The sequence below is a fragment of the Dreissena polymorpha genome, chromosome 2, assembly GCF_020536995.1.
Source record: "Dreissena polymorpha isolate Duluth1 chromosome 2, UMN_Dpol_1.0, whole genome shotgun sequence".
Lineage (NCBI taxonomy): Eukaryota > Metazoa > Mollusca > Bivalvia > Myida > Dreissenidae > Dreissena > Dreissena polymorpha.
This window is the reverse complement of record NC_068356.1, coordinates 66,856,947-66,879,942: the sequence shown is the minus strand read 5'-3', so window position 1 is coordinate 66,879,942 and position 22,996 is coordinate 66,856,947. Positions and strand designations below refer to the sequence as shown.

The 22,996-nt window shown below is 34.6% G+C and overlaps 2 protein-coding genes across 10 annotated transcripts in view; one reads left to right on the top strand and one right to left on the bottom strand.

Moving 5' to 3' along the window:
* Positions 1-22,996, top strand: part of LOC127867423 (beta-1,3-galactosyl-O-glycosyl-glycoprotein beta-1,6-N-acetylglucosaminyltransferase-like) — a 163,056-nt gene that overhangs the window by 6,672 nt on the left and 133,388 nt on the right. For 2 of the 5 annotated variants that reach the window (XM_052408561.1, XM_052408564.1), the window contains exons 2-3: positions 15,903-17,038; positions 17,689-18,208. In XM_052408561.1, the coding sequence (XP_052264521.1) occupies positions 15,903-17,038; positions 17,689-17,978 (1,426 nt within the window). In that variant the 3' untranslated portion in view covers positions 17,979-18,208. Of the gene's footprint in view, positions 1-1,902; positions 2,106-15,902; positions 17,039-17,688; positions 18,209-22,996 lie in introns of those variants that run through there. The other 3 variants (XM_052408559.1, XM_052408562.1, XM_052408560.1) reach the window with 3 other exon arrangements.
* LOC127867421 (telomere length regulation protein TEL2 homolog) overlaps positions 1-22,996 on the bottom strand; it is a 154,614-nt gene that overhangs the window by 55,000 nt on the left and 76,618 nt on the right. The gene's annotated exons all lie outside the window — the stretch shown is intronic.

The following is a 22,996-nucleotide window of genomic DNA, read 5'->3' as shown; positions in this document are numbered from 1 at the left end:
TATCCTCAGAATTAGACAGCATAAAATTATATAAAAGCACATTTCTCGAAAACTGCGGTTTACGGTTGGCAATTTTTTTTTAATACACGGTTTAGATATATACAAATAATTTGGAACAATGAACGCGATCAAAAACGCACTTAAAATGTAGATTTTATTTAAAGACAAATGTCCGGACTGTGCGAGAATGAATGCGTATTATGCATCTGTCATTATCTAGAACGACCCGATAAAATCTCTGTGATATGTTGCAATAAAAGACGTTGTTATAAGGGCACTGACAGAAAACCCAAATAAACTCCTTTCTGTAATATCAGGTAACTGTCTGATAAAACGATTGTATCCCATTCTACATTAGAAATCATCATGCAACTATGTTTATGTATGATCTAAAGTTATGCAAAAGTGGATTTTTTTTTGTTTGGAATGCTGTTAAAAAATTATCAAAACATCGACCCGAGTAAGAGTCTTTAAGCATAGTGAATGAGGGACACAAGGATTTTAAAATTTCTCACGAGAAAAAGTGCAAGTAATTAACATACTCAAAATATGGTACCTGAAAGTATGTGTCGTGGTTTTAAAAATTGAAATTTAGTACGTGTTCCCGTTGACCGTTATTTCTTTAGCAAAACAAATAAAAAACGAGTGACGCTGCTGTTTAGAAGAGATAAATCATAATTATGATTTTTTACCATTTTCTCCCTTTGCTACAAATTAGCAATCGGTCAAGATTGTTTTGTACTGAGTTGCAAAACTTAAGAAAACGTGCTTCAAATTGTTGTTAATTTGTCGATTTAAACAAGAATTCGAATGAATGAAGAATACATTCGTGTAATATATGGACCGTTGCTGCGTGATGTTCAAGAATTTTTTTCTATGTATATGAGATACAGACAGCAAACTTAACAAAACGATAATTAGACTTTAGTTATGCTAAAAGTAAATAAATCTTAATTGAAACATTATATACGTGACGGCACGTAGGCTACCCAAAAGTCATATCATCACGATCAATGTTTGAGTTTTACGCGTTAATAATTACATAGTTTAACCTGGGAGACCCTTTTTATTGATGTTTTGTACCAATATAAAGAAGTGTTTGGATACAAAAGCATGGCTCCCATTACCTATTACTTCACCACTGGTGCATACAATGGAAATACACCACTGGCCTACGTACCGTACATATATAAATAAACAGTAATATTTCTCAGAATTAATCAGCTGATATGGGCAGTTTCATAACACATAACAATATTAAGAACGTATATAATTATATGTATACTATTTATATTCACACAAATTGTTACTTGCACATTAATTAAACATAATTATTTTATGCTTTCCGGTGGTTTATAGAGAAATATCAGTGAAATAAAACTGGTATTTCACTGTTTGAAACAGTGAAAAATAACAGTGAAAAATAACGATATTTTTCACTGTTTTACAGTGAAATGACGTCATTTTTTCGACGAAATGACGTCATAAATCCAGCGACATTATCCAGTTAAACTCTTTTACAATGTAAATAAACGGTGAAAAAAGCATAAAATAAAAAGAAAATTTGTTGGAATCGATGGAATATCGATTTTAATTCACTCGTGATCATAAACAATACATATTTTCACTCGTGGCTGCGCCACTCGTGAAAATATTATTGTATATGATCACTCGTGAAATAAAATCGATATTCCATCGAATCCAACAAATATCCTCTATTTATACTTGCCAAAGTCATTATACTATATAAAAATCTAAATTTAATACATGTTTAATAAAATAATTTCCAATGAAGTGGAAAGGGAGACACCGCAGCAACTTTTTGTTTCTTTTTCATCGGGCTTGCGCGTACGTCACGTTACATGCGCAGTGAAATTAAGTCAATTGTGGAAGATAAATCATTGTGATGCATTGTCATCGTTCTGTCAAGGCGGACATGCATTGATTAAGTGAGCATGCCTGCTATATGACTACGTATGACACTGAGTCTAAAACACTTGACACATGGCTGTTCATATCACTGTTTGAATTGTTATCAGATTGTGATAATTGTGAAGAACACATTGAATTTAGCGGATTTATTTTACAGAGAAGCTTAAAGTAAGGTATGAGTGTTTAACTTTAATTGTGTCTTGTTCTGTGAAAGCTGGTCATAATGCATGTGCGTAAAGTGTCGTCCCAGATTAGCCTGTGCACTGCGCACAGGCTAATCAGGGACGACACTTTCCGCATAAATGGTATTTTCCGTTTAAAGGAAGTCTCTTTTTACCGAAAATCTAGGTAAATATCAAACGGGAATTTTGATTGCTGAAATGCTCGCTAAATACTGAGCTGAATTCGAAAGGAGATTTTCAACAAAGGTGTGGACACACCAGTTTCCGTTATTGACAACTCTCCGTTCTTATACAAAAACAGCTACAAATTAATTTCCTTGAAACATGCAGATAATGGAGGCCAACGAGAAATTTCTGAAAGAATATCCGCTATGCAAATAAATGTTTTAGAGTATCATCGTTTCTGGACATTCATTATATATACAAATATAGCATAAACTCAGAACAGAATAATGTCAATTCGGTGTCATATAGTATTCTCCAAAGCAAATAATGACATGACTGAGTAGTTTATTGTAATGTGTGATCAATTCTGTACAGTGAAGCAGTGAAACAATAATTGGTATGTAACATTTCGCATTGACACCAATTAAAAAAGCGCCGGATATCTTTGTTCTCTTGAAAGCCACATCCTGTTTTTTTTTAACAATACTCAATCTAGGGAAAATAACAATAACGCACTCCCGGTATGAAAGAGCCTCTTTGTACGCATGTATACATTTAAGTTATACCGATGGCAAGTCATATGGTTTCATATCATTTTAGTTTAAACGTCGTATTTATTTCAAACAAGAATGCACTCCCATATGTACCATGCTCTGTAAGAAGGGGGTATAATGTATGTGCGTAAACTGCCATCCCAGAATAGCCGTTGCAGTCCGCACAGGCTTATCAGGGACGACACTTGCCGCTTTTATGATATTTTCTGTTTCAAGCACAGGCCAATCTGGTACGACACTTTACGCACATGCATTAAACCCCTTTCACAGAGCACGGTCCATATACATGTATATGAAACATACACCAGTTGTATACAAACAAGTTTGATCGGGATAAGAACGGAAGACTTCGTCTCATAGACGTCTTCTCCATAGATGTTATATTAAGTTGCATTTTTTCAAGCGAACATTATTGGATAACGAATATATCGAATAAAACTGAGACCAGTGCGATAAGAGGAGAAAAATTAGTAAGTAAAGAGAAAACAGTGACACGTATAGGATTGGGAAACCATGTTAAGATAGATACGTGTATACGTGGACAGCGATAGTTCAAATTAATATAATATAAATAATCTATATACATGCGTGCAGTGACTAAGTTTGAGGAAGGAAGTTTTAGAGATGTTCCGAAGCAAAACTATGTCATGTTGTGTCCCAGAACGGAGAACGTATATTTAAGTGCACGGTCGAGGACAGATACAATAGCTTGTAATGCAAGTGGAATACGTGATATGTTGGAGTGCATGTTTTGTAACAATCGTTAGATGTTCTTCTACTCTAAGATAATAATCATTTTTACAGTAAGTTATTTCAATAAACTCGGCAGTTTGTCATTTTTGGAGTGCATGTTTTATAATAATTGTTAGTTGTTCTTCTACTTTAAATAATGATCATTTTTACCGGTAGTCAATTCAATGAATTCGGCGGTTTGTCATTCAAGTCATTTTTTAAGAACGGTCATTAGTCGCAGTAGCAGCAATTGGAATATAGCGTATGTGGTAATGGAGGTATTAATGGTAAATACAGTAGGATGTGTTGGTCTTGCTGTCGTGGTATTGTTGTTCTCGTCCTCGTGTTGTTAAGTTGTTTGGCCCCTGTTCAGAAATCGGTTTGAGTATTGTAAATGGCGGTTAGGAAACTTGGAAACTCAAATCAGTATATTTTTGTCGCATAGCGAGTGTTCTTTCATTGATTACGTGCTCACTACCGTTTGTATGTTATTTCGGACTTTAACACTATTTGTCTACAACACATACACTAATATAAATAAAATATAAACGCAAAATCCATAGGTTAACAATAAATATCATATAACATATTCATTGACAAATTACAATTACTTTCGTAACAAAGTGAACCTTTGTCACTAAAAAATTGCGAATACATACAATTTAAGTGAAAACATGTGTATCATTTTTTATGAATAATTTCATCTTTCAATGTGCATCATTTTAATACTGCTTGAGCATCGTATTTATTATAGTTGCTTTAAGAATATTGAAACCATTTTTGTGAAAAGGCGATTTCGACAGAACAATAATTTTAAAGTTAAACTCTCGTTAAAACCTAGAATAATTGTTCAATTGGAGTATTCGTTAATACAATCCGTTCGAAAGAATAAACGTGCAATGAAAATTAAACAGCGTTCTAAAGGACGCATTGAATGTTAGTGAATGTTATTTTGCGATATAGATATGTCACAGTGAATATATTTATTAAAGATTTTAAAGAAAAAAATTGCGATCGAGTTTTTTGTGTTTTGCATAGTATTCGGGACATTTGTTGTTTATTTACAATATTGCTAGTAGGGTTAAAAAAAGACGATACCCGTGTGTTTATCTTACTTATATATTTTGTTAATATTTTAAATACATATTATTGAACATTTAATCAACAAAACACCTCGGGTATCGATGGATCACAGAGGTTTGTCATTGCATAATTGCGGATTAACACATAACCACTTAATAACTTGGGTTTTAAAACAATCACAATTTGTGATTTTCAAATCATATATTGGTACATATATATATATAAAAGTCTCAGTTATGTAACAATATGTGTTTAACGTGTCATGAAAGTTTTCAAGCAATTTACAAACAAGACAGAAGTGTTAATGGTCTTCTTTCCTTAACATCTGTCTCGAGCTAAACTTAGGCAAAACAAACTAGTTGTTTCTTTTATTTACATCTTCAAAAAATTAGGTACGCAGGCCTATAGCTGTTTTGTTTTCCATTTTCCATTTTACTATCTTCATATTATTTTACACTTTCTTTAGATTTTAAGGGACACAATTCATTCAAAATCATCCAAATCCGCTCTACATATGTTTATTAATAATTTTGAGTTTATTTTGCAATTAGAATTTATGCTGATCGATCGTAGAAATAAAAGATATCTAAATATGGAATACATAAATAAATGATATGCACACAAGATGAGGTTGGGTGTTAGTTCAACCGTAAAACGAACAACTATTTGTTTTACGCCTTATGTGAAATGCACGCTGAAGTGATAAGTCATTCAAAGCAAATACAACATCATTGTGTTTCGCTGTCAAGTCCTGTCAGCATTGACATTAATTGCGTGCGCCATGTACAAAGGAAACTGAATAAAACGCTTGACATGATATGGTGGCATAGAACTGCCTTCCGATAGGCGTTTACGTTTCGCAATAATTATCGCGTTAACAACTTGCGTATTATGCCATATACATGTTTCGCGAAAAATGTCACGTGAACATGGTTGTATCCTATTTTCACCGCGACATTGACGGTATAACACGTTGTGGAATATACTTGCTTGTATTCAACACTGTGGAATATACCTGTCGCGTGCACGGACTACTTTTTAAATGACGTCATGCGATATGCGCTAAAATTAGGTCGATATTGTTTGGTTCATTGATCGAATTTTAAGGTCACCCATTAGAAGAAAATGTGCATATTTTGCAGAAAAATATATTTATGACATATTCACCAAAAGAAATGTTGAAATAAAATATAAAATTACACGATTTTTGTTTTGTTATTTTTTTATTTATATTTACTTTACCACTGAATGATTTTTCATAAGAAACAAAGTCGACAAAACTTAAGCTTCAAAATTATACGACCTTCAACCTTTAAATCTAGTCATATGACATAATTTTTCGCCATCCGTATAATGAATCAGCTGATTGATGGCGTCATAAAATGACATACTTAGTGCGTAATTTTCCCATTTTTTTGACGATTTATTATAAACGAGACTTATTTCACATGTTTTCTACATGTACTGTATGTCGACATATCTGAATTGTCAATTGATCACATTTTCCTTATTTCGTGTAATGTGCATTGTTTATAACCAAAGCATATACTTTTGACATTTAACTTAAATATTAAGAATGTACAACAAGCAATACACATATCGCACAGTTCATGAATAATCTGCTATGTTTGCTTTCCTATTTAATTCACGTTAGGCATAGAGCTGTGTAAAGTATAAGATGGTAAAAATTGCACCAAACTGGAATTGGGAACGTCCCATTTTGTACACGGGTATTTTCTACTCAATTATCTGTTGTGTACTGGAATGTTTTCCATTCTTTGTGTATTTATATATTAAATTATTTTCTCGTACAATAAGGACATTTACCATAGATAAATAAAACATTGTGCAAGTTTAAACATAATTATGTTTGTATGCAGAAATCTGCAAATGCAACCGAGTTTACCAACGGCTATTATTAGATAAACCGCTCCGGTTCATTTGAACAGCAGTAATGTAGAGTACATGACGTAGCGTGTGACGAAGAAGAAAGTTTATCGCGTTCATAAACTAATTTGAATAGATATAGAATGGCATAAGGGTCTTTATTTAACTATGCTAGGCCTAAAATAATTATTAAAGACCCTAGATGCAAAATCGTCAATTATTGAGTTAAATGGATTATTAGATGGATTTTAAAGGATAATTAAAGTTAAGATACTAGTTCTTACGTGTTTTGATTTTTGTTTGTACTTTTGTCGTTCCCTGTTCTCGGGGAAATGATTTTAACATGGGCGCCATTGATGCATCGGATCACACACGGTATACCCATAACATTATATAAAAAACACGTTGTGCGCGTCCTTAAATTCGTCGTCCGAAGTCGTAAAACGTATTGCCCTGTATATTTTGTGAAATAAAGTGTCAGTCACTGCAATTGTCTGTTTACTTGTCAAAATTGTCAAGGTCTTCGATAGCTAAAGAAACTTCAGCGTACAGTTTATTTAGTATTGACAGACCTGTACAAAGTCGCGCCAGTCAAAAATCATAAAAAGCGACATTTAAAGTTATGGTAGCCAGAACTAGGTCGTCGATGGTGTACATGTATGTTGACATCGACAGCATTTTGTCAGGAGCAATCGCCTCCATATTGGATTTTGATCATTTTCTTTCGAAAATAAAATGAATTATAGTAAAGTAAAATCTTCTTTTCGCGGTCGTAATGTGTTAAAATTCGCATACTGCGTAAAATTGAATGTAGGCATATGGTGATATTTTTACTTATTCAGGGGTGGCGAAATCAAATGTCCGAGTTGCCCGAGTCGTACATTTGCTTGTCCGGGCAACTGGTTTTTTTCAATTAAGTTGTCCGTGGACAACCAGTCGAGTTGAAAAATACAAAAAATAAATAAATTGTATTAAAGCCGTTATAAAGTTTTACAAAACCGGATGTTGGCACCCGATAACATTGTCAGTGCTATTTGCGGAGCAATCAAGCTAAAATATGGGCACTCTCCTGCACAGTGGTCTCGCTTATTCTATAAGCATGATAAGATACCAGGAGGCTAGCATGCCGCATTTTCAACATTCGGCCCGTCTGTTTAAAGGGATCTTTTCACGCTTTGGTAAATTGACAAAATTGAAAAAAGTTGTTTCAGATTCGCAAATTTTCGTTTTAGTTATGATATTTGTGAGGAAACAGTAATACTGAACATTTACCATGGTCTAATAGAGCCATTATATGCATCTTTTGACGATTTTAAAACCTAAAAATTATAAAGCGTTGCAACGCGAAACGATTGAATAATTTGGAGAGTTCTGTTTTTGTCGTTAAATTTTGTGAAACTACGAAGATTGCTTATATAAGGTATAAAATACGTTCAGCATGTGTACTCGGCGGAATAGCTCAGTAGGCTAAAGCGTTTTTACTTCAGGACTCTGGCAGGACTCCAGGGGTCACTGGTTCGAAACCTGGTCCGAGCAAAGTTCTTTTCCTTTTTTTAATTTTATTCTTGATTTTTTACTGGAGCTTTTACGATCCAATGTTTACATTTATCGATATAAAGCATTTAATGAATAAGTTAAAAAATGCCAAAATCTGTGAAAAGGCCCCTTTAATAGGCAGTGTACAGACTGGTTTGCTCGTTCATTCCGTACCTAAATGTTGAACGTTCGTCTTATATTTTAAAATGCATTATTAATACCAAAGGGGAGGTATAAAACCCGGAAATGTCCGGAAAACCCAGAGTGTGTCACATCGCTCCTACCTAACTAAATTTCTAGACTCACAAACATCGGGACGTTGGGACGTGATAAGCCGAAAGCCGAGTTGGATAACGTACAGTTCCGTTGATTGGGTGAAGTTTTCCGTTTGAATCAACTACAATTTATATTAAAGTTGAACAAAGACGGTAAAATAGTAATTATGTATAAAAAACATATGTATAATGTATAATTTGAACATTGCATTTCCTGGCTTATTTCATCTGCAAAAATAAAAATTATATATTGAAATACTGTTTTAAAACACCGCTGTGGTTTTAACCGAGTTCAATGGTAGAACTCACTACATACAATTACGACTGACTTATAACAGCATGACGTATTTTCAGGTGAGCTTATGAGGCAATATTATACATTTAAAGCAAAATCACACTACTTCCTGAAGTACAACTTACTCGCGTGTGCTTGATTGGTTTTCAAATTTTATATTTCAAACCCGAAACTAAAAAAGACAGGAAGAAAATTCATTCAAATTCAACTGACATGGATGAAAAGACCGGAATATTATGTTGAGATAAAACACCAAATAACACGTGAACAGGAAAAATAGTTTTCCTTGACAAAGAAGAAAACTTGAACACTTGATCATATGATACGACACAATTGGACAGGAAGAAAATTCATTCAAATCCAACTGACATGGATGTAAAGACCGGAAGATTATGTTGAGATAAAACACCAAATAACACGTAAACAGGAAAAAAATAGTTTTCCCTCACAAAGAAGATAACTTGAACAATTGATCATATGATACGACACAATTGGACGCATTTAGCCAATCCGAAAGCAATGGCGTAAATATTGAGCGGAGATATTTGGTAAACAAAATAATTATGTCAGCAATATATTTCGGCGTTTTACTCACAATATCCCGCTTATAAATCCGGTTGTGTACGCAAATATAAACACGTGTAATGTTTCAAGACACTTCATTTTCATACTTTGTATATCAGTGCTTGCTAGTCTTCCTAATGCTTCATTTCTTATCAATGGCGTTGATACCATTTTAAAATACTGTAGTACGTGTTAACCATGTAACCAACAACCCAATACGTTATAACATAATACTACTGTTCTGAATGGTTTGATATAATGCAACCTTTGTGTCATAAACGCCTCATGATATTGTGAATAACCAGGATGACTGACCAAAAAGGTCAAAACACAAAATGCATTTGCAAAATGTGAACTCCGTTAGCCTGATGACAGGTTATCAACAACTATGCTGGTTTTGCAAGTCTATTATTTTAATAAAATACGTTTAAATACTGTTGCTCTAAAAGATACAGGGCAGCGTATACATACAAGTAGTATTTAAAGACGATTGTGCTTTTCATGTATAACTTGGTTTGAATAAATATAAGATAATAAAAATGTCAAAACAAAAGCTAAATGGAAGAAGTTCAGGATTTATTTCGTTATTTTATTTAAAAACTTGTACTTTCGTAGTAATGGCAGTCAACACAGTTTTGAAATTAACCTGGTGATATGGTATGTGTTTGTTTTGTGTTAAACTAATTTTATTTACAACTTATTTTATTTGTTGTTTTAAAACGTGTATTCAAAAAATAATCATGCAAAATACGAAATTTGATATTGATCGAGTGTTACATTAATAGTTGTAATTGTATAGGTAAATAACATTTAAATGATGTGTCAATATTATATTCATGTTATTATCAAAATATGCTATGACGTAACGTCAAAAAGTCCGTCCATCCAGAAAATTGCGCATGTGATGTACATGTTTTCTTAATAAAATTTTAATTTTTTAACATAGCGTCATGATAATTATATCAAACGAATCAGCTGAAAAATGCGCATTTCACAATATATAATACAAAAAACAGAGATACCGACATTTAAGGAAAACCTATGTTTAAGTGATTATAAAAGCGATATTATTTTTTCCATATTAATTATAATGGTGTCCTAGTAGAGAGGCCCTCTAAGGTTTGTAAAACATGCAACAATAATGTTTTACAATATCAAATTAGAACTCTTGTTAGCGTCCAAAGTTGGTTATGTTTTATGATTTCTAATGCCTAATTATGTTTTGCGTAAAATTCAGAAAAGATAAAAGTAAATTATAAAAGCAATATTTTCTACTGACTTGAATTAAAATAATATTGTTGTGAAGGAAAATTTATTACGTTCCAAAAATATGCAAAAGTATTTTTTCAATATCAGATGTGCGCTGTAGGTTGGTATAAGTTGTTTGATTTCCCTACCAAATTATGACATTTTCTGTTTTAAAGTTACAGTTTTAAAGCAAAAAATTGTTTCCGGTAACCCGACCCTACGTGTTTTTTTTCTTGCCGACCCTAAAATTTAGTTTGGAGTATTTTAAGTCGATTTTCGTGCAACACGCTTTTCTTTCGACAGTATCACTTTACATGCATATAATAGGGATATAAGGCATCCGGATAAAAACCCTCCCGTCAATTTCATAGGGGCGGACATAAGCTATCCCGTCTTTTATTCGGAAATTTAAATATCGCTTACCGTTAAACTGAAATAATGACCCTTGGATTATTTTTTCAATATACTTAGTATAAGTATAATTAATTTCATATTAATTCAAAATAATTTGAAAATTCCAAAAAGATACATCGCTTCATATTACGTTTAGCGAATTATGCTGATGAATGTACGCTGTTTAATAATTGTGTATTATGGATGAACTAACAGATTCGAGTCCAATATCAATTATAAATAACGTTAATATCAATATAAAGAAGTGAAACTCCAGCTGCTGGAGCAGTATTGAATTTTCATTAAAAACAATTAGTTGGTCCTTTATTTAAGGCAAGTGACCGATTGCCCAAACAATGCGTTATTGAGAAAGATAATATCTGTGAAGTGTTTAACAGAACGTGCATTGTAATTGTTTGAAACAAAACAGAAGTTCAAACGTTTATTAGTAATTTTAAACATCTGTAAAATAACAGTCAATTTTTGTATTTTATTGAAAAAAGGGTCTTAAAAAAACCCAGCTTGTAATTTATTATAACGCGCGCGTGTGATTTTCCAACAAAATGATATAAAATATGCCGAAAAGTGTTGATTTTTATCATAGAATGTACAGGTACGTTTTAGCATTATTGAAGATTTGAAGTTATAATTTTCATCTTCAACATGGGGCAATGGGACACTTAATTATTCATTTATGTGATCCGTCAAAATCAGCAGAATTAGTAGTAGTAGTTTTGCAGCTGTTTTAATGATATGTCATTGTGATTTGTTCTACGTCTGCTTCATTTGATTGTGATTGCGTTTGCATAGATATTCAAATTAAATGTATTATTCATATATTACATATAGTTACTATAAAATGGTTACTAATGACGTCACGAGCGGGTCGTTATTTGTATTTGACAAGCCAATATGATCGTATCGGCAACGGGCCGATTTTCTAGGCTATATCTGATAATCTTTAATCAGATCGCGCGACCACCTCTGAACAGAATGGCGTTGGCTCGCAGGCGTATCCGACGCTGGTTTTGCACAAATTCAACAAACAAGCGAAAATAAGAACTAGTATACGAAGAACACTAAAAGAATTATTAAGATATCGATTATAGCTGCAACTGTGGATTCGATTGCTGACACTATTTCTTCTATACGCTGTCAAACTTAAATATGCAACCAAATCAATGACACAAACTAACGTTTTGTCTAATTTCTTAGCATACAACTGTTTAATAAAAAGTCTAAACTTGCAGCCATCTATTTTTCAATAATCATGACCTTAAAAACATTAGAATTATACAAAAAACTGTGATCATATTAATTTCTTAGATTGCAATTCATGATAAGTTAAGATTCGCGTAATAGTATATACTAGTCGAACATTTAAAAAGGATCATGCACAACTGAAGAAGTTTTAAATCTGTAAACGTGTAAGTGAAATGAGGAAACATTGAAGTTGTTGCATGATAAGTGAAATACAAGTGTATGTTAGCATATTTAAAGACGCATTTTACAAAACATCTTTCTCAAATGCAAGCAAGACTGTGTATCAAAATATTTATAACGGGTATGTGCACAAGAAATTACTGAACTTGGTAGATGCCGTGAAAGCAATGTTGAACTAGTTTTTATTACGACACGGTTTCTGTCAAACTGCTGAAGTATAATTCTGTAATGTATTTTACCGCACTTTGGTTGCAATGCAACTTTGGCAATGAACACCTACAAGTATTTGGTCACAATCACTACCGTCAGTACCTTTAATGATCCTCCTCATTATTTTCATCATCAACATCATCATAACCGCCATCATTTTCATCTGACGACGTAGGGTGCATACATGATTTATACAAATATGTATGTATTTTTATTGTGTTTTTTTTCGCTAAAAAATGTATAAGAAAGAAAGAAAAAAACTGCGACTGGTTGCAAATCTTATGCACTTTTTTGTTTAATATACAATGTAAGTACAATTAATGATGACAAACAAGTGCAGAGAACAAGTCGCATAACTTTCTCGCTTCTATAAGATTGAAGTTATTGTCGATAGAACAGTTTTTTAGTTGGACAGCACTAAGCCATAATTATTGGTCAACGCCAACAAGGACGCATGAGGATTCCCCCTTAAATTGATTTTGACGCCTAAAAACGCTGCGAAATTGCATCATCTGGATCGAATTAAACTGTAAGACTTTGGAATATAAGCTCATCGAGCCCAACAGTTTACGATATATTGTCTTTCAATCGTAAAACACTATAATATAAATGAAAAAGTGTTGAAACAATTAATGTTTAGCTGTCTAACCAAGGTTTTGATTTGCGATCAGATAATGAAATGTATTAATAAACGTTGGCATATACTCATGCATGATATGTCATGACCTCGTCTATCTTACAAGTCAACTCGAGTACTGATATATGAACCTCACGAGTTGCAAAACATCTCTTCTGCGTGAAACAACAATAAACATCGATTATCAGTAAAACTTTCGAACATATATTTTTCGTCAGCGTTAAACAAACAATTAACATCGATCATCGGAAAATTATCGTCTTGCAGACATGACTTTAAACGATAATTATATTCGTGGATCCTAATCGTCTATTAACCCATTTATGCAGAGTGGACTCTCCCATCCTTCAAAATTGGATCAATTTTTTTCCAAAATTAGGGATGTCTAGTATTTTTATTTCTATATTTAGAATATTTCTTACACAATTTGCCGAGGCCTTTTTACTAGACGCTAGGCATAAATGGGTTAACGATGATGTTACCAACAATGACGTTTCTGTAAACAAAAAATATCTTTAAAAAAAGATATACGGCGTTGATTGTGGTTGTGGTTGATGAAAGATAAAGAGATAAAGAGTAACATGTATATCAATGAGACAGCAAATGCCTTTTTCTGAACAGTTCTTAGCAGAATCACATGCAAATCAATTACGTTGCGCAAGATTTCGTGGTTTATTTATCATTATAAAATATTATTAACCATATATCTATAGATATAGAACAGAAATACACAGAAGAACGGAAATTAATTGAAAATATATGAGTCAATGGCCACACACGCATCAACCGTACATATGTGAAATATTAATAAGCGCGCTCTTCGAACAGATATGTTTTTTTTCTTTTTCGGACATACCGGTAGTTATTTGATTCGATTGTTTATAGTATCGTGAATCATCGCGCTCATGCTTAATAAATTGGTCGCTATGGTGGAATAATTCTAAATAATCAAAACTAGTACTTGTCATGGAATTATTGAAAACAAGAAATATCTTTTTAAAAAGATATACTGCGTTGATTGTGGTTGGAGTTGGTGAAAAGTAGAGTTCAATGAATGAGATCAAAGATAGCGAATGTCTTTTTCTGTGCAGTTCTTAGCTGCATCACACGCAGTACGGGATGTTACGCGGAGTTTTCGCGGATTATTTTACATTATTACATATTGCTGATCATAAACCTATATACATGTATACAAAACAGAAAACCAAAAGATGAATGGAAGTGAAATTCAAACATATGAGTCAACCGGCCACACGCGAAGTATCCGTACATATTTTAAACATTTATACGCGCGTTCTTCGAACAAACCTGTTTTAGTCGTTTGTCGGGCATTGCTATTTAATTCGAGTATGAACCGTATCGAGGATCATCGCACTCATAATGCTTAATACATTAGTCAATATGATGGAATATTTTTGTTAAATTAATCAAAAATAATATTTACCATGGCATTGTTGAAAATGCATTAAGAATCTATTATTAACATACCATACTTATATCGCTGAATATCTTCATTTAACATATTTCTGGTCTAAAGAAAATTCCAGTTCACCTAGTTCACGCGATAGCGTCTATATATTATATAACGATTATTTTCCTGGCCGCAAACTGACCCTGATACCTTGCCGGTTGGAATGCAATGTATTAAAGTGAGGCCATGCTTCCACTTCTAGAATGACGGCTTGTTTAAAACTTAATACTTTTACATGTTAAATGTTCAATTTCGAAAACAATTAAAAATGATTTGGCCAAAAACGAATATCAGGATAGGGAAAAAAGATATTTTTTTAAACTTAAATATACTAGTATACAGACAGACATATGCAAGAAATTACTAAATATGAGAACATAGCCTTTAAGTACAAACGCTCTGGCGCTGGCAATCCTCTAAAAATAAAAGGTGCACGCACAAACTGTGTTGATGTCAAGAGTTGAGTGTAAAACTATTCTATCCACAAGCCTTTTCATTAGAGATAAAATTGTTTCATGCTGAACACGCAGTATAACAGTGTTAAAAAGACGCGTTCATGTTTCCAATGTTTGGTGGTATGCTAAAATCAGCCAATGGAATAATGAAGTGCATTCATTCGTGGTTAGCCGCTGAAAGGTCAGGTAAGGTCAAAAGTGACGTTAAACAGCTATGCCGAAAAAATTAGCCCTGTACCGCCATCGTTCGCCTACCCCCGACGTTCTTCGCATTTCACCGGCGTGAATATCTGTAGAACATCATTGTAATAACTAAATTATATTATAGCTATCATTTTCGACCATTTGGAAATACGTGAGATACGATATCTGTTCTTCGTAATTGTTTTAAGCAGAAACCACATGAGTGTGTGGATAGACCCATGTTTGTAATTCTGATGTGTAAGCCGTACCACTATCGGTATTTAATAGTCGATGTGAACAGAGTTACGTGAGATAATACACTTGTATTCAAGCACTTATTAACAGAACCTTCCCGCGTATGTTCACATGCTTCCGACTGAGTGTGTACGCATGCTATTAATGTTTGCATGTTAAATCAGTGCGTAGATAAAAAGACGCCAATAGGGATTTTCCTGGCCTTAGTGATATTGCTCATCTGAGTGCTTCCCTGAAAGCAATCTTCTATGGAAAAGGGGAAAAACTTGAAAATTATACATACATTTTGTAGGCGGTGTAACTCCACTCTGTTAATTATACTTTAAAGGGCTGAACGCATGATTGATTATTGTTTTAATGTATGGTACACGTGTGTGAAAGCTGTTTTTTTTCTATTTCCAGGAACCTCGTTGATGTGAACATGCCCCGCAGAAAATGTCGTAAACGAATTATTGTCGTTTGCTTCGTCGTCATCGTGCTCGTATTTATGTCCGGTCAGGCTTTAAACTCAACCGCTATCTATGAAAACCTTGCCAGAAATCTCAAAGATTTCTCGGAACTTACACAACTCAGAAATGATTCAGTTGTGGTAAGAATCTCAGAATTTAAAATACGCAAATTCGGTTTAGAGCATTTCTTCCCGAGAAAGAGACGACGCGTTTTTGACGTCGATTGTGCTGCAATTATAAACGGGAACAAACTAGAAATTGATCGCGCCAATGAGCTGATGAAGAATGAAACATTTTCACATAAGGGAATTTCAGACACTGATTATATCAATTTAACAAAGAACTGTGATACTTTTAAACTTACCCGTGGATTTCATGGCTTCATTCAGAATAAAGAAGAACAGGAATTCCCAATTGCGTTCAGCATTTTGCTGTATAAAGAGGTGGAACAAGCTGAGCGCCTTTTGCGAGCCTTGTATACTCCTTGGAATTTCTTCTGCCTGCACGTGGACGGCGATGCAGCACCGGAAGTTCATGAGGCCGTGCAAGGAATAGCGGACTGCCTAGACAATGTGTTTGTAGTGTCCAAGAAAGAGTTCATTGTGTACGCCGGATTTTCGAGGCTTCAAGCGGATATAAATTGTATGGAAAATCTTGTGGAACGAGGAAACAGCTGGAAATATTTCATTAATCTCCCTAGTCAACAGTTTCCGATCAAGACAAACGCTGAACTTATTGAAATACTCAAAATTTACAACGGCGCAAATGATATAGAAGGGCTGACAGGAAACAGACGGTTGGAAAACCGGTTTAAATTTAGATATGTTTATAAAAGAAAGGAGCAAACAGATATGAAACCCACTTTATATAAATCCAATCATCTTCGAATAGATCCTCCCTTTAATATAACGGTAGTGAAAGGAAGTGCATACGGAGTTTTCAGTCGCAAATTCGTAGAGTTTGTGGTAAAGAGTAAACCAGCCCGGGAAATTCTCGATTGGTTCCGAGATGTGTACAGTCCGGATGAATATTACTGGGCTACAATGCAGTATAATCCTCAGATAGGGACCCCTGGGTCATTTTATAACGGTAACGTAATTTCGCACATTTTTATTGCAGTTCTGCAATTCCTAGATTATGTTAAAAATAATTTTTATACTCTGAAAAAGGCGTTTGTTTTTTAATAATCTGAAGCAAACGTGATTTAATCATGTTAGAATAGTTAACCAGTAAAACCACACGAACATCACACCACCACCATCAACTATATTCACTATACTACTACTACTACTACTTCTCCTACACCTTCTACATCACATCACGCTTCAGTATCTGTAGCACCACCAACTCTACTACCACCACTGCCATCCTTACTGATAATGCCACCACAATAACCTCGACGATAACCAACCTCACCATGACAACAACTACCTCAACCACGATCACCACAAATGATTCCATCAACAAAACAAAGACAAGCCCACCACCACAAAAACAACAGCAACAACCTCGGTGATAACTAATTTCACCGGACAATATTTTCCTCGAACACGATCATAATTAATTATTTAATAAACATAAAACATTACCAACATTTCCATAACAACTACCATTACCTCGACGATCACCAACCGCATCGCGAGAACCACAACCTCAATCACAACCGCTGCTTTCATCACCAACAAATAACCACCTGAACAACCACCAAAACCACATTTATCAACGATTGTCTCCTACAGGAAAGCCCGATGATAAGCCATGGCTAGCAGTATACGCGGCCTGGGGAGGGGCCAACCCGTGTAAAGGGAAGTTCGTCAGGGGCGTCTGCATATTCGGAGTTGGCGATCTCCAGGAATTAGTCTCCAAGCGCCACCTGTTCGTTAACAAGTTTTACTTAGATTATCAGCCCCTGGGTCTTGACTGTATTGAGGAATGGCACCTCAACAGAACGACAGACCCGAGCAATTTGTTAGCGTTCAACGACACGTTTTATCAACAGTTACCGTTTATCAACCCAAAGGCGGCGTGACGTCAGTGAAAACCTGGACTAAGGTCGCTCTGCAAACAATGTGCATCGATATATTTATTTACATGTATTTATTTTTAAATTGTATGTGCTCATCAAAAATGAGCTGAGTTGCACCTCACTTTTTTTGTCAATCCAACTAAGGTGTTCGGCACCAACTTGAGTGTCTCAGATGTTTTGGATGATTATGTTGATGTGTGAATACCTTCCAACAAAACGTAACGTGTGCACACGAGGGCTCGATCGATATATATGAGAAAACAATACTCGTTTTTTTGACACCAATGTGCTATAATGAAAATGGTAATCCGACACTTTTTAACTTTTAACTTTGGTCAATGTTCTTCAGATGTGCAATTTTTGTTTTACTTACAAGTATTAAGTTTTGAATGTGTTTATTAAAGCGACGTATGTTATGCATTTGTTCATACTATTAAATTATTTTGTCAACATTTACTTTTTCGTAATATATATATATATATATATATATATATATATGATAGTGAATGATAGTGATCTCATTTCTGCAATAACATTTTCTAAACATAATAATAATAGTGCGGTAGTCTTCAGTTTGTTACTTTAAGCAATCTTGTCACAGAAGACAAAGGTGTTCAAACTTGAAACATGAATTGTTTGAAGATTTATTACCCATCGATCCTACCTGTGCACTGTGTTCAAAATGCATTGTGCATGGAGAAATGCCTGTGCGCATTTCAATGCTTGATTACAGTTATTTGAACACGATCCAATAAAAATACGCGGTTAATAATCAAACGCATGCAAACAAATGCAGAATTTGAAAGTAAGTTTGAACGGGATAATCATTATGATGTTTGTTTAATCCGTGCAAAGTGTTATCGATAACTATTGAAAATTGTGTTAATGAGCATACATTAATCTGAATACATTGCGTGCCCAATACATCGTCGTCTTAACAAACAGTTAGTAAACAGTGCATTTTGTTTAATCGTTACGCTGTATTCTACTTTTATGGCTCAATGTTTTTACTTTTTCGTTACAGAGACATTTTCACTGACGTAGATATCCTTTCAAAAGAATCATCAAGTTTTCAAAGCAAATATAATTACATCTGAACTAATAATGAGGCATATTACTTTTTATATGTTATTATTATATTGAGTAGAGCAAAAGAGTACCATGGCAAGCCAAGTCTAAGGGCAACGTTGTCCTTCCATATGTTTAAGGTACCTCTGAACAGTTGAAGCGGGCCTTTCTTAAACACAACATCAGCGTGTCCTTTAAGCGACTTAAAACTCTTAGACAATTGCTAGTACACGAACGAAAGCTCCAGGTATAGTTTTCAATAACTAGTGTGTGTAATTTGACAGTTTACAACTTATTGGATTATATTAAGTATATGTTTAATATTGTCTGAAAGCGCCATAAACACTCAAAATCATTTAACGAGAAGCAAAATGCTCGTGTTTTTTGTGTGACAATATATTCCATGTGAATATCCGCGACGATATATGAACATTTACGAGCGGACGCATGAGAGCTACGTCGTGCTTCCGACGCTGCCTTAAGCCAATCGCGCGTTTGCTCGTAAATGTTCGGATATCGACGCGGGAAATATAATACATTGTCACTAAAAAACTAAAAACGAGCATTTTGTATCTCGTTTAATGTATGTTACAATACATTTTCTTGCGTTGAAATTTTGGCTATTGCTATAAGGAACACTGATTTGTTAGGATAAACTTTATTTTACGAAATATTTTACGAAAAATACGTTGATTTTTAGTGTTTATGGGGCTTTAAGATATCGTTTGGCAAAATTGAGACACGCTTTACTTTAGCGCCAACATGAATGTTACTGAAATCGATTGTCTTGCAGGCATGACTTTAAACGATAGTTGTAACAATGGATACTTATCATCCACTAGAAAGCCGTTAATGCGAAGCTTTTAAGGGGGCCATTTAAAGTTTATATTGCGACTCGCGTAAAACAATATCAGGCAAAATCAATGCCTCTCATCGTAACACGTTAGGTAGTTCTTATTTTACATCAATTAAATTTGATATAAGTTCAAAAAATGCAAAGAAAGGAAGACAGTTTAAGTGTATGTGACTGATCGACGGCTTCAATACAAATACAGTATTGAGGGATAAATGGAAACCGCAGTTATATCTAGTCAGCATAATGGATTGAATACATATAATGGAATGGTTTTTTTTGGGCGGGGGGTGCACCCATACATTGATTTTTAGTATTCGACCTTGAACACAGAGCTCCAGATAATTTTTTCAGCCGAGGGGTATTTCACTCATGAAATTTTAAATTGATGAGTAGAAATCAAAATCCGATAATTTAGAGGAGTTTTCATGTTCAAAGGATCAGAATTAAAAATACATTGTACATATTCTGTTAACTCGCTATCACAAGCAGTCTTGTACACAATAAAGCAATCACTTTTGTTTTATTTAACAGTTTTCATAGGGGGTTTTGCCTTTGGCTTATATCAGTCATTAATCTCTTTTTCCGTCTTGATTTAGCTAGCCACTGTTTAGCACACACTGGCTCAATTTTTAGCCACTGGAAACATTCTTTCCAGTTAGAAACAGTCCTGTCTGTGCCCTTATTTCCGTCATGTTTCTTTCTCTGAACCGATTTTATAACATCCTTTAATATACTGGCGATATGAGGGCGTACTATTTTTTCTGATGTTATTACTGACGATGTCGACTTAAAAAACGACCATTTTAACTGGCTCGCCATTACTTTTTGGTTTATTTACATGACAATAAAACACAAACACATGCAGACGCTGCGGCATACGTCACAAAAAGAAAAGCGCTTTCGGGACAGAGACTGCCGGTCAGGACGGCACAGATCGTGGCGGTCATATGAAAAATAAGCAAGCAGCAAGTTTTTGCATTACATTATTATTCAAGTGGATTCATTGATTGCAAACCGGATTTCAATATATCTAACAGGTTAAACATTTGCTTAGTCTGAATGGTAAGCGGTCGGTATCCGTATAACTTGTTTATTATATGTGTATTTCGGCTGCTTTTTAAAAAAGTGCGTGGAGAAAAACGGTTTATCCATAGTGCCAGACAAGAGATGAAATGATAGCAAATCAAAAATTATATGCTTGAAGTTGGGCGATTCGGGTTTTATCGAATGTAATGTCAACTGTTTTCACCATAAGCGTATATCGATTCTCAACAATGCAGCGGGGAGCCCGTTTTGTCAACATCGGCCTTTATCGTGGGCCGAAATGAAATAATACCGCTCTGACTGAGGAGCAAATTAGATCGGGAACCACATTCTATACATAGATGGTGATGTCACTACGTTTTTTACCGGTGTGGACACAATGACGGGAATAAGTCATGTTTACATGAACTTATGTGCATGTATACACGGCTGATACGCATTGAACTTGTACACGATGCGTAATCCGAATTTAGCCAGGAGTTTATTTACTCAACAAAATTTTAAGTCATGCGTATATATAGCTGTCATTGATGACACAATATTTATAAAACTAGTTCAGCATGTTTATCTTTCCAATATCAATGCCATGTTTGAATCTGGGTCAAGTAGGTAAAAAACTATGTTACCAGGTAAAGTCTTTGGTAATTGTTACCCTAAACTCAGGTGAGCGCTGCAAGGTTATCATGGCCCTCATGTTTGTTTGTGTTTTTAGCTCACCTGAGCACAATTTGCTCATGTTGAGCTTTTGTGATCGCCTTTTGTCGGTCGTTCGGGCTGGGTTGTGCAGCGTCAACAGTTGCCTTGTTAACATTCTATTATTGTACGATTTTCATTGAATTGAGTCATACCATTTGTGCACATGAAATCTTGGACGAGTTGGAAATCGGGTCTGGTTGGTTGAAAAAATGGCGGCCATGAGGCTTTTTTCCCCTTATATGGCTATAGTAAAACCTTGTTAACACTCTAGAGGCCACATTTGTTGTACGATACTCATGAAATTCAATCAGAAGATTTGTACCAATGATATCTTGCATGAGTTCAAAAATGGTACCGGTTGGTTGAAAAACTTGGCAAACAGGGGGTAGGGAATTTTTCCTTAAATGGCTTTTGTAAAACCTTGTTAACACTCTAGATGCCACATCAATTGTCCGATCACCATGAAACTTGGTCAGAACATTTGTTATAATAATATCTTGGGTGAGTCCGAAAATAACGCGGGTTGGTTAAAAAACATGACCACCAGGGGGCGGGGCATTTTTTCCTTATATGGCTATATATGGCTATAGTAAGACCTTGTTAACACTCTAGAGGCCACATTGATTGTCCGATCATCACGAAACTTGGTCAGAACATTTGTTTTAATAATATCTTGGATGAGTTTGAAAATGGTTGCTGTCTGTTGAAAAATATGGCAGCCCGTGGGCGGGTAATTTATCATAATATGGCAGCATTGGCTATTGGAAAACCTTGTTAGCACTCTAAAAGTTACATTTATTGTTCTCTCGTCATGAAAATTGGTCAGAACATTTCTTCTTATGACATCTTGGCTGCACAAAACAAGTCAGTTCCTTTGTGTCTGAGGTGAGCGACGTTGGGCCTTTCTGGCCCTCTTGTTGTTCAATGTTAGGCTTTGAATGCCTGAAAATAGGAATCACTATTGTACGTTTAGATGTATAATTTGTGAAGACATTGTTATGATATTTATATACCGATTAAACAAAATTATACCGGCTATATATATCAAGAGCAATCAAGTAATCAATAATAAGCCATAATGCATTTAGAGGAGTGAAAACAAACATTTTTGGGCTAGTCTATTCCATTGTGGTAAACGGGCCATAATTCCACCAAAACTCTTCTAAGCCAAAATTCTGATCACGTGTGGCAAGTTTTTTTAGTGAAATCCATCCATTCGGAACAAAGTTAAGCCCGACAAATATTTTCCCCCGCCCACCCCTCTCGTGTTCTCATATTATGCGGCCGTTTATCAAACAAGCGTACCATTTTTTACATTCTAAGTAATATAATTATGTAATTATATAGCAGTGTCATT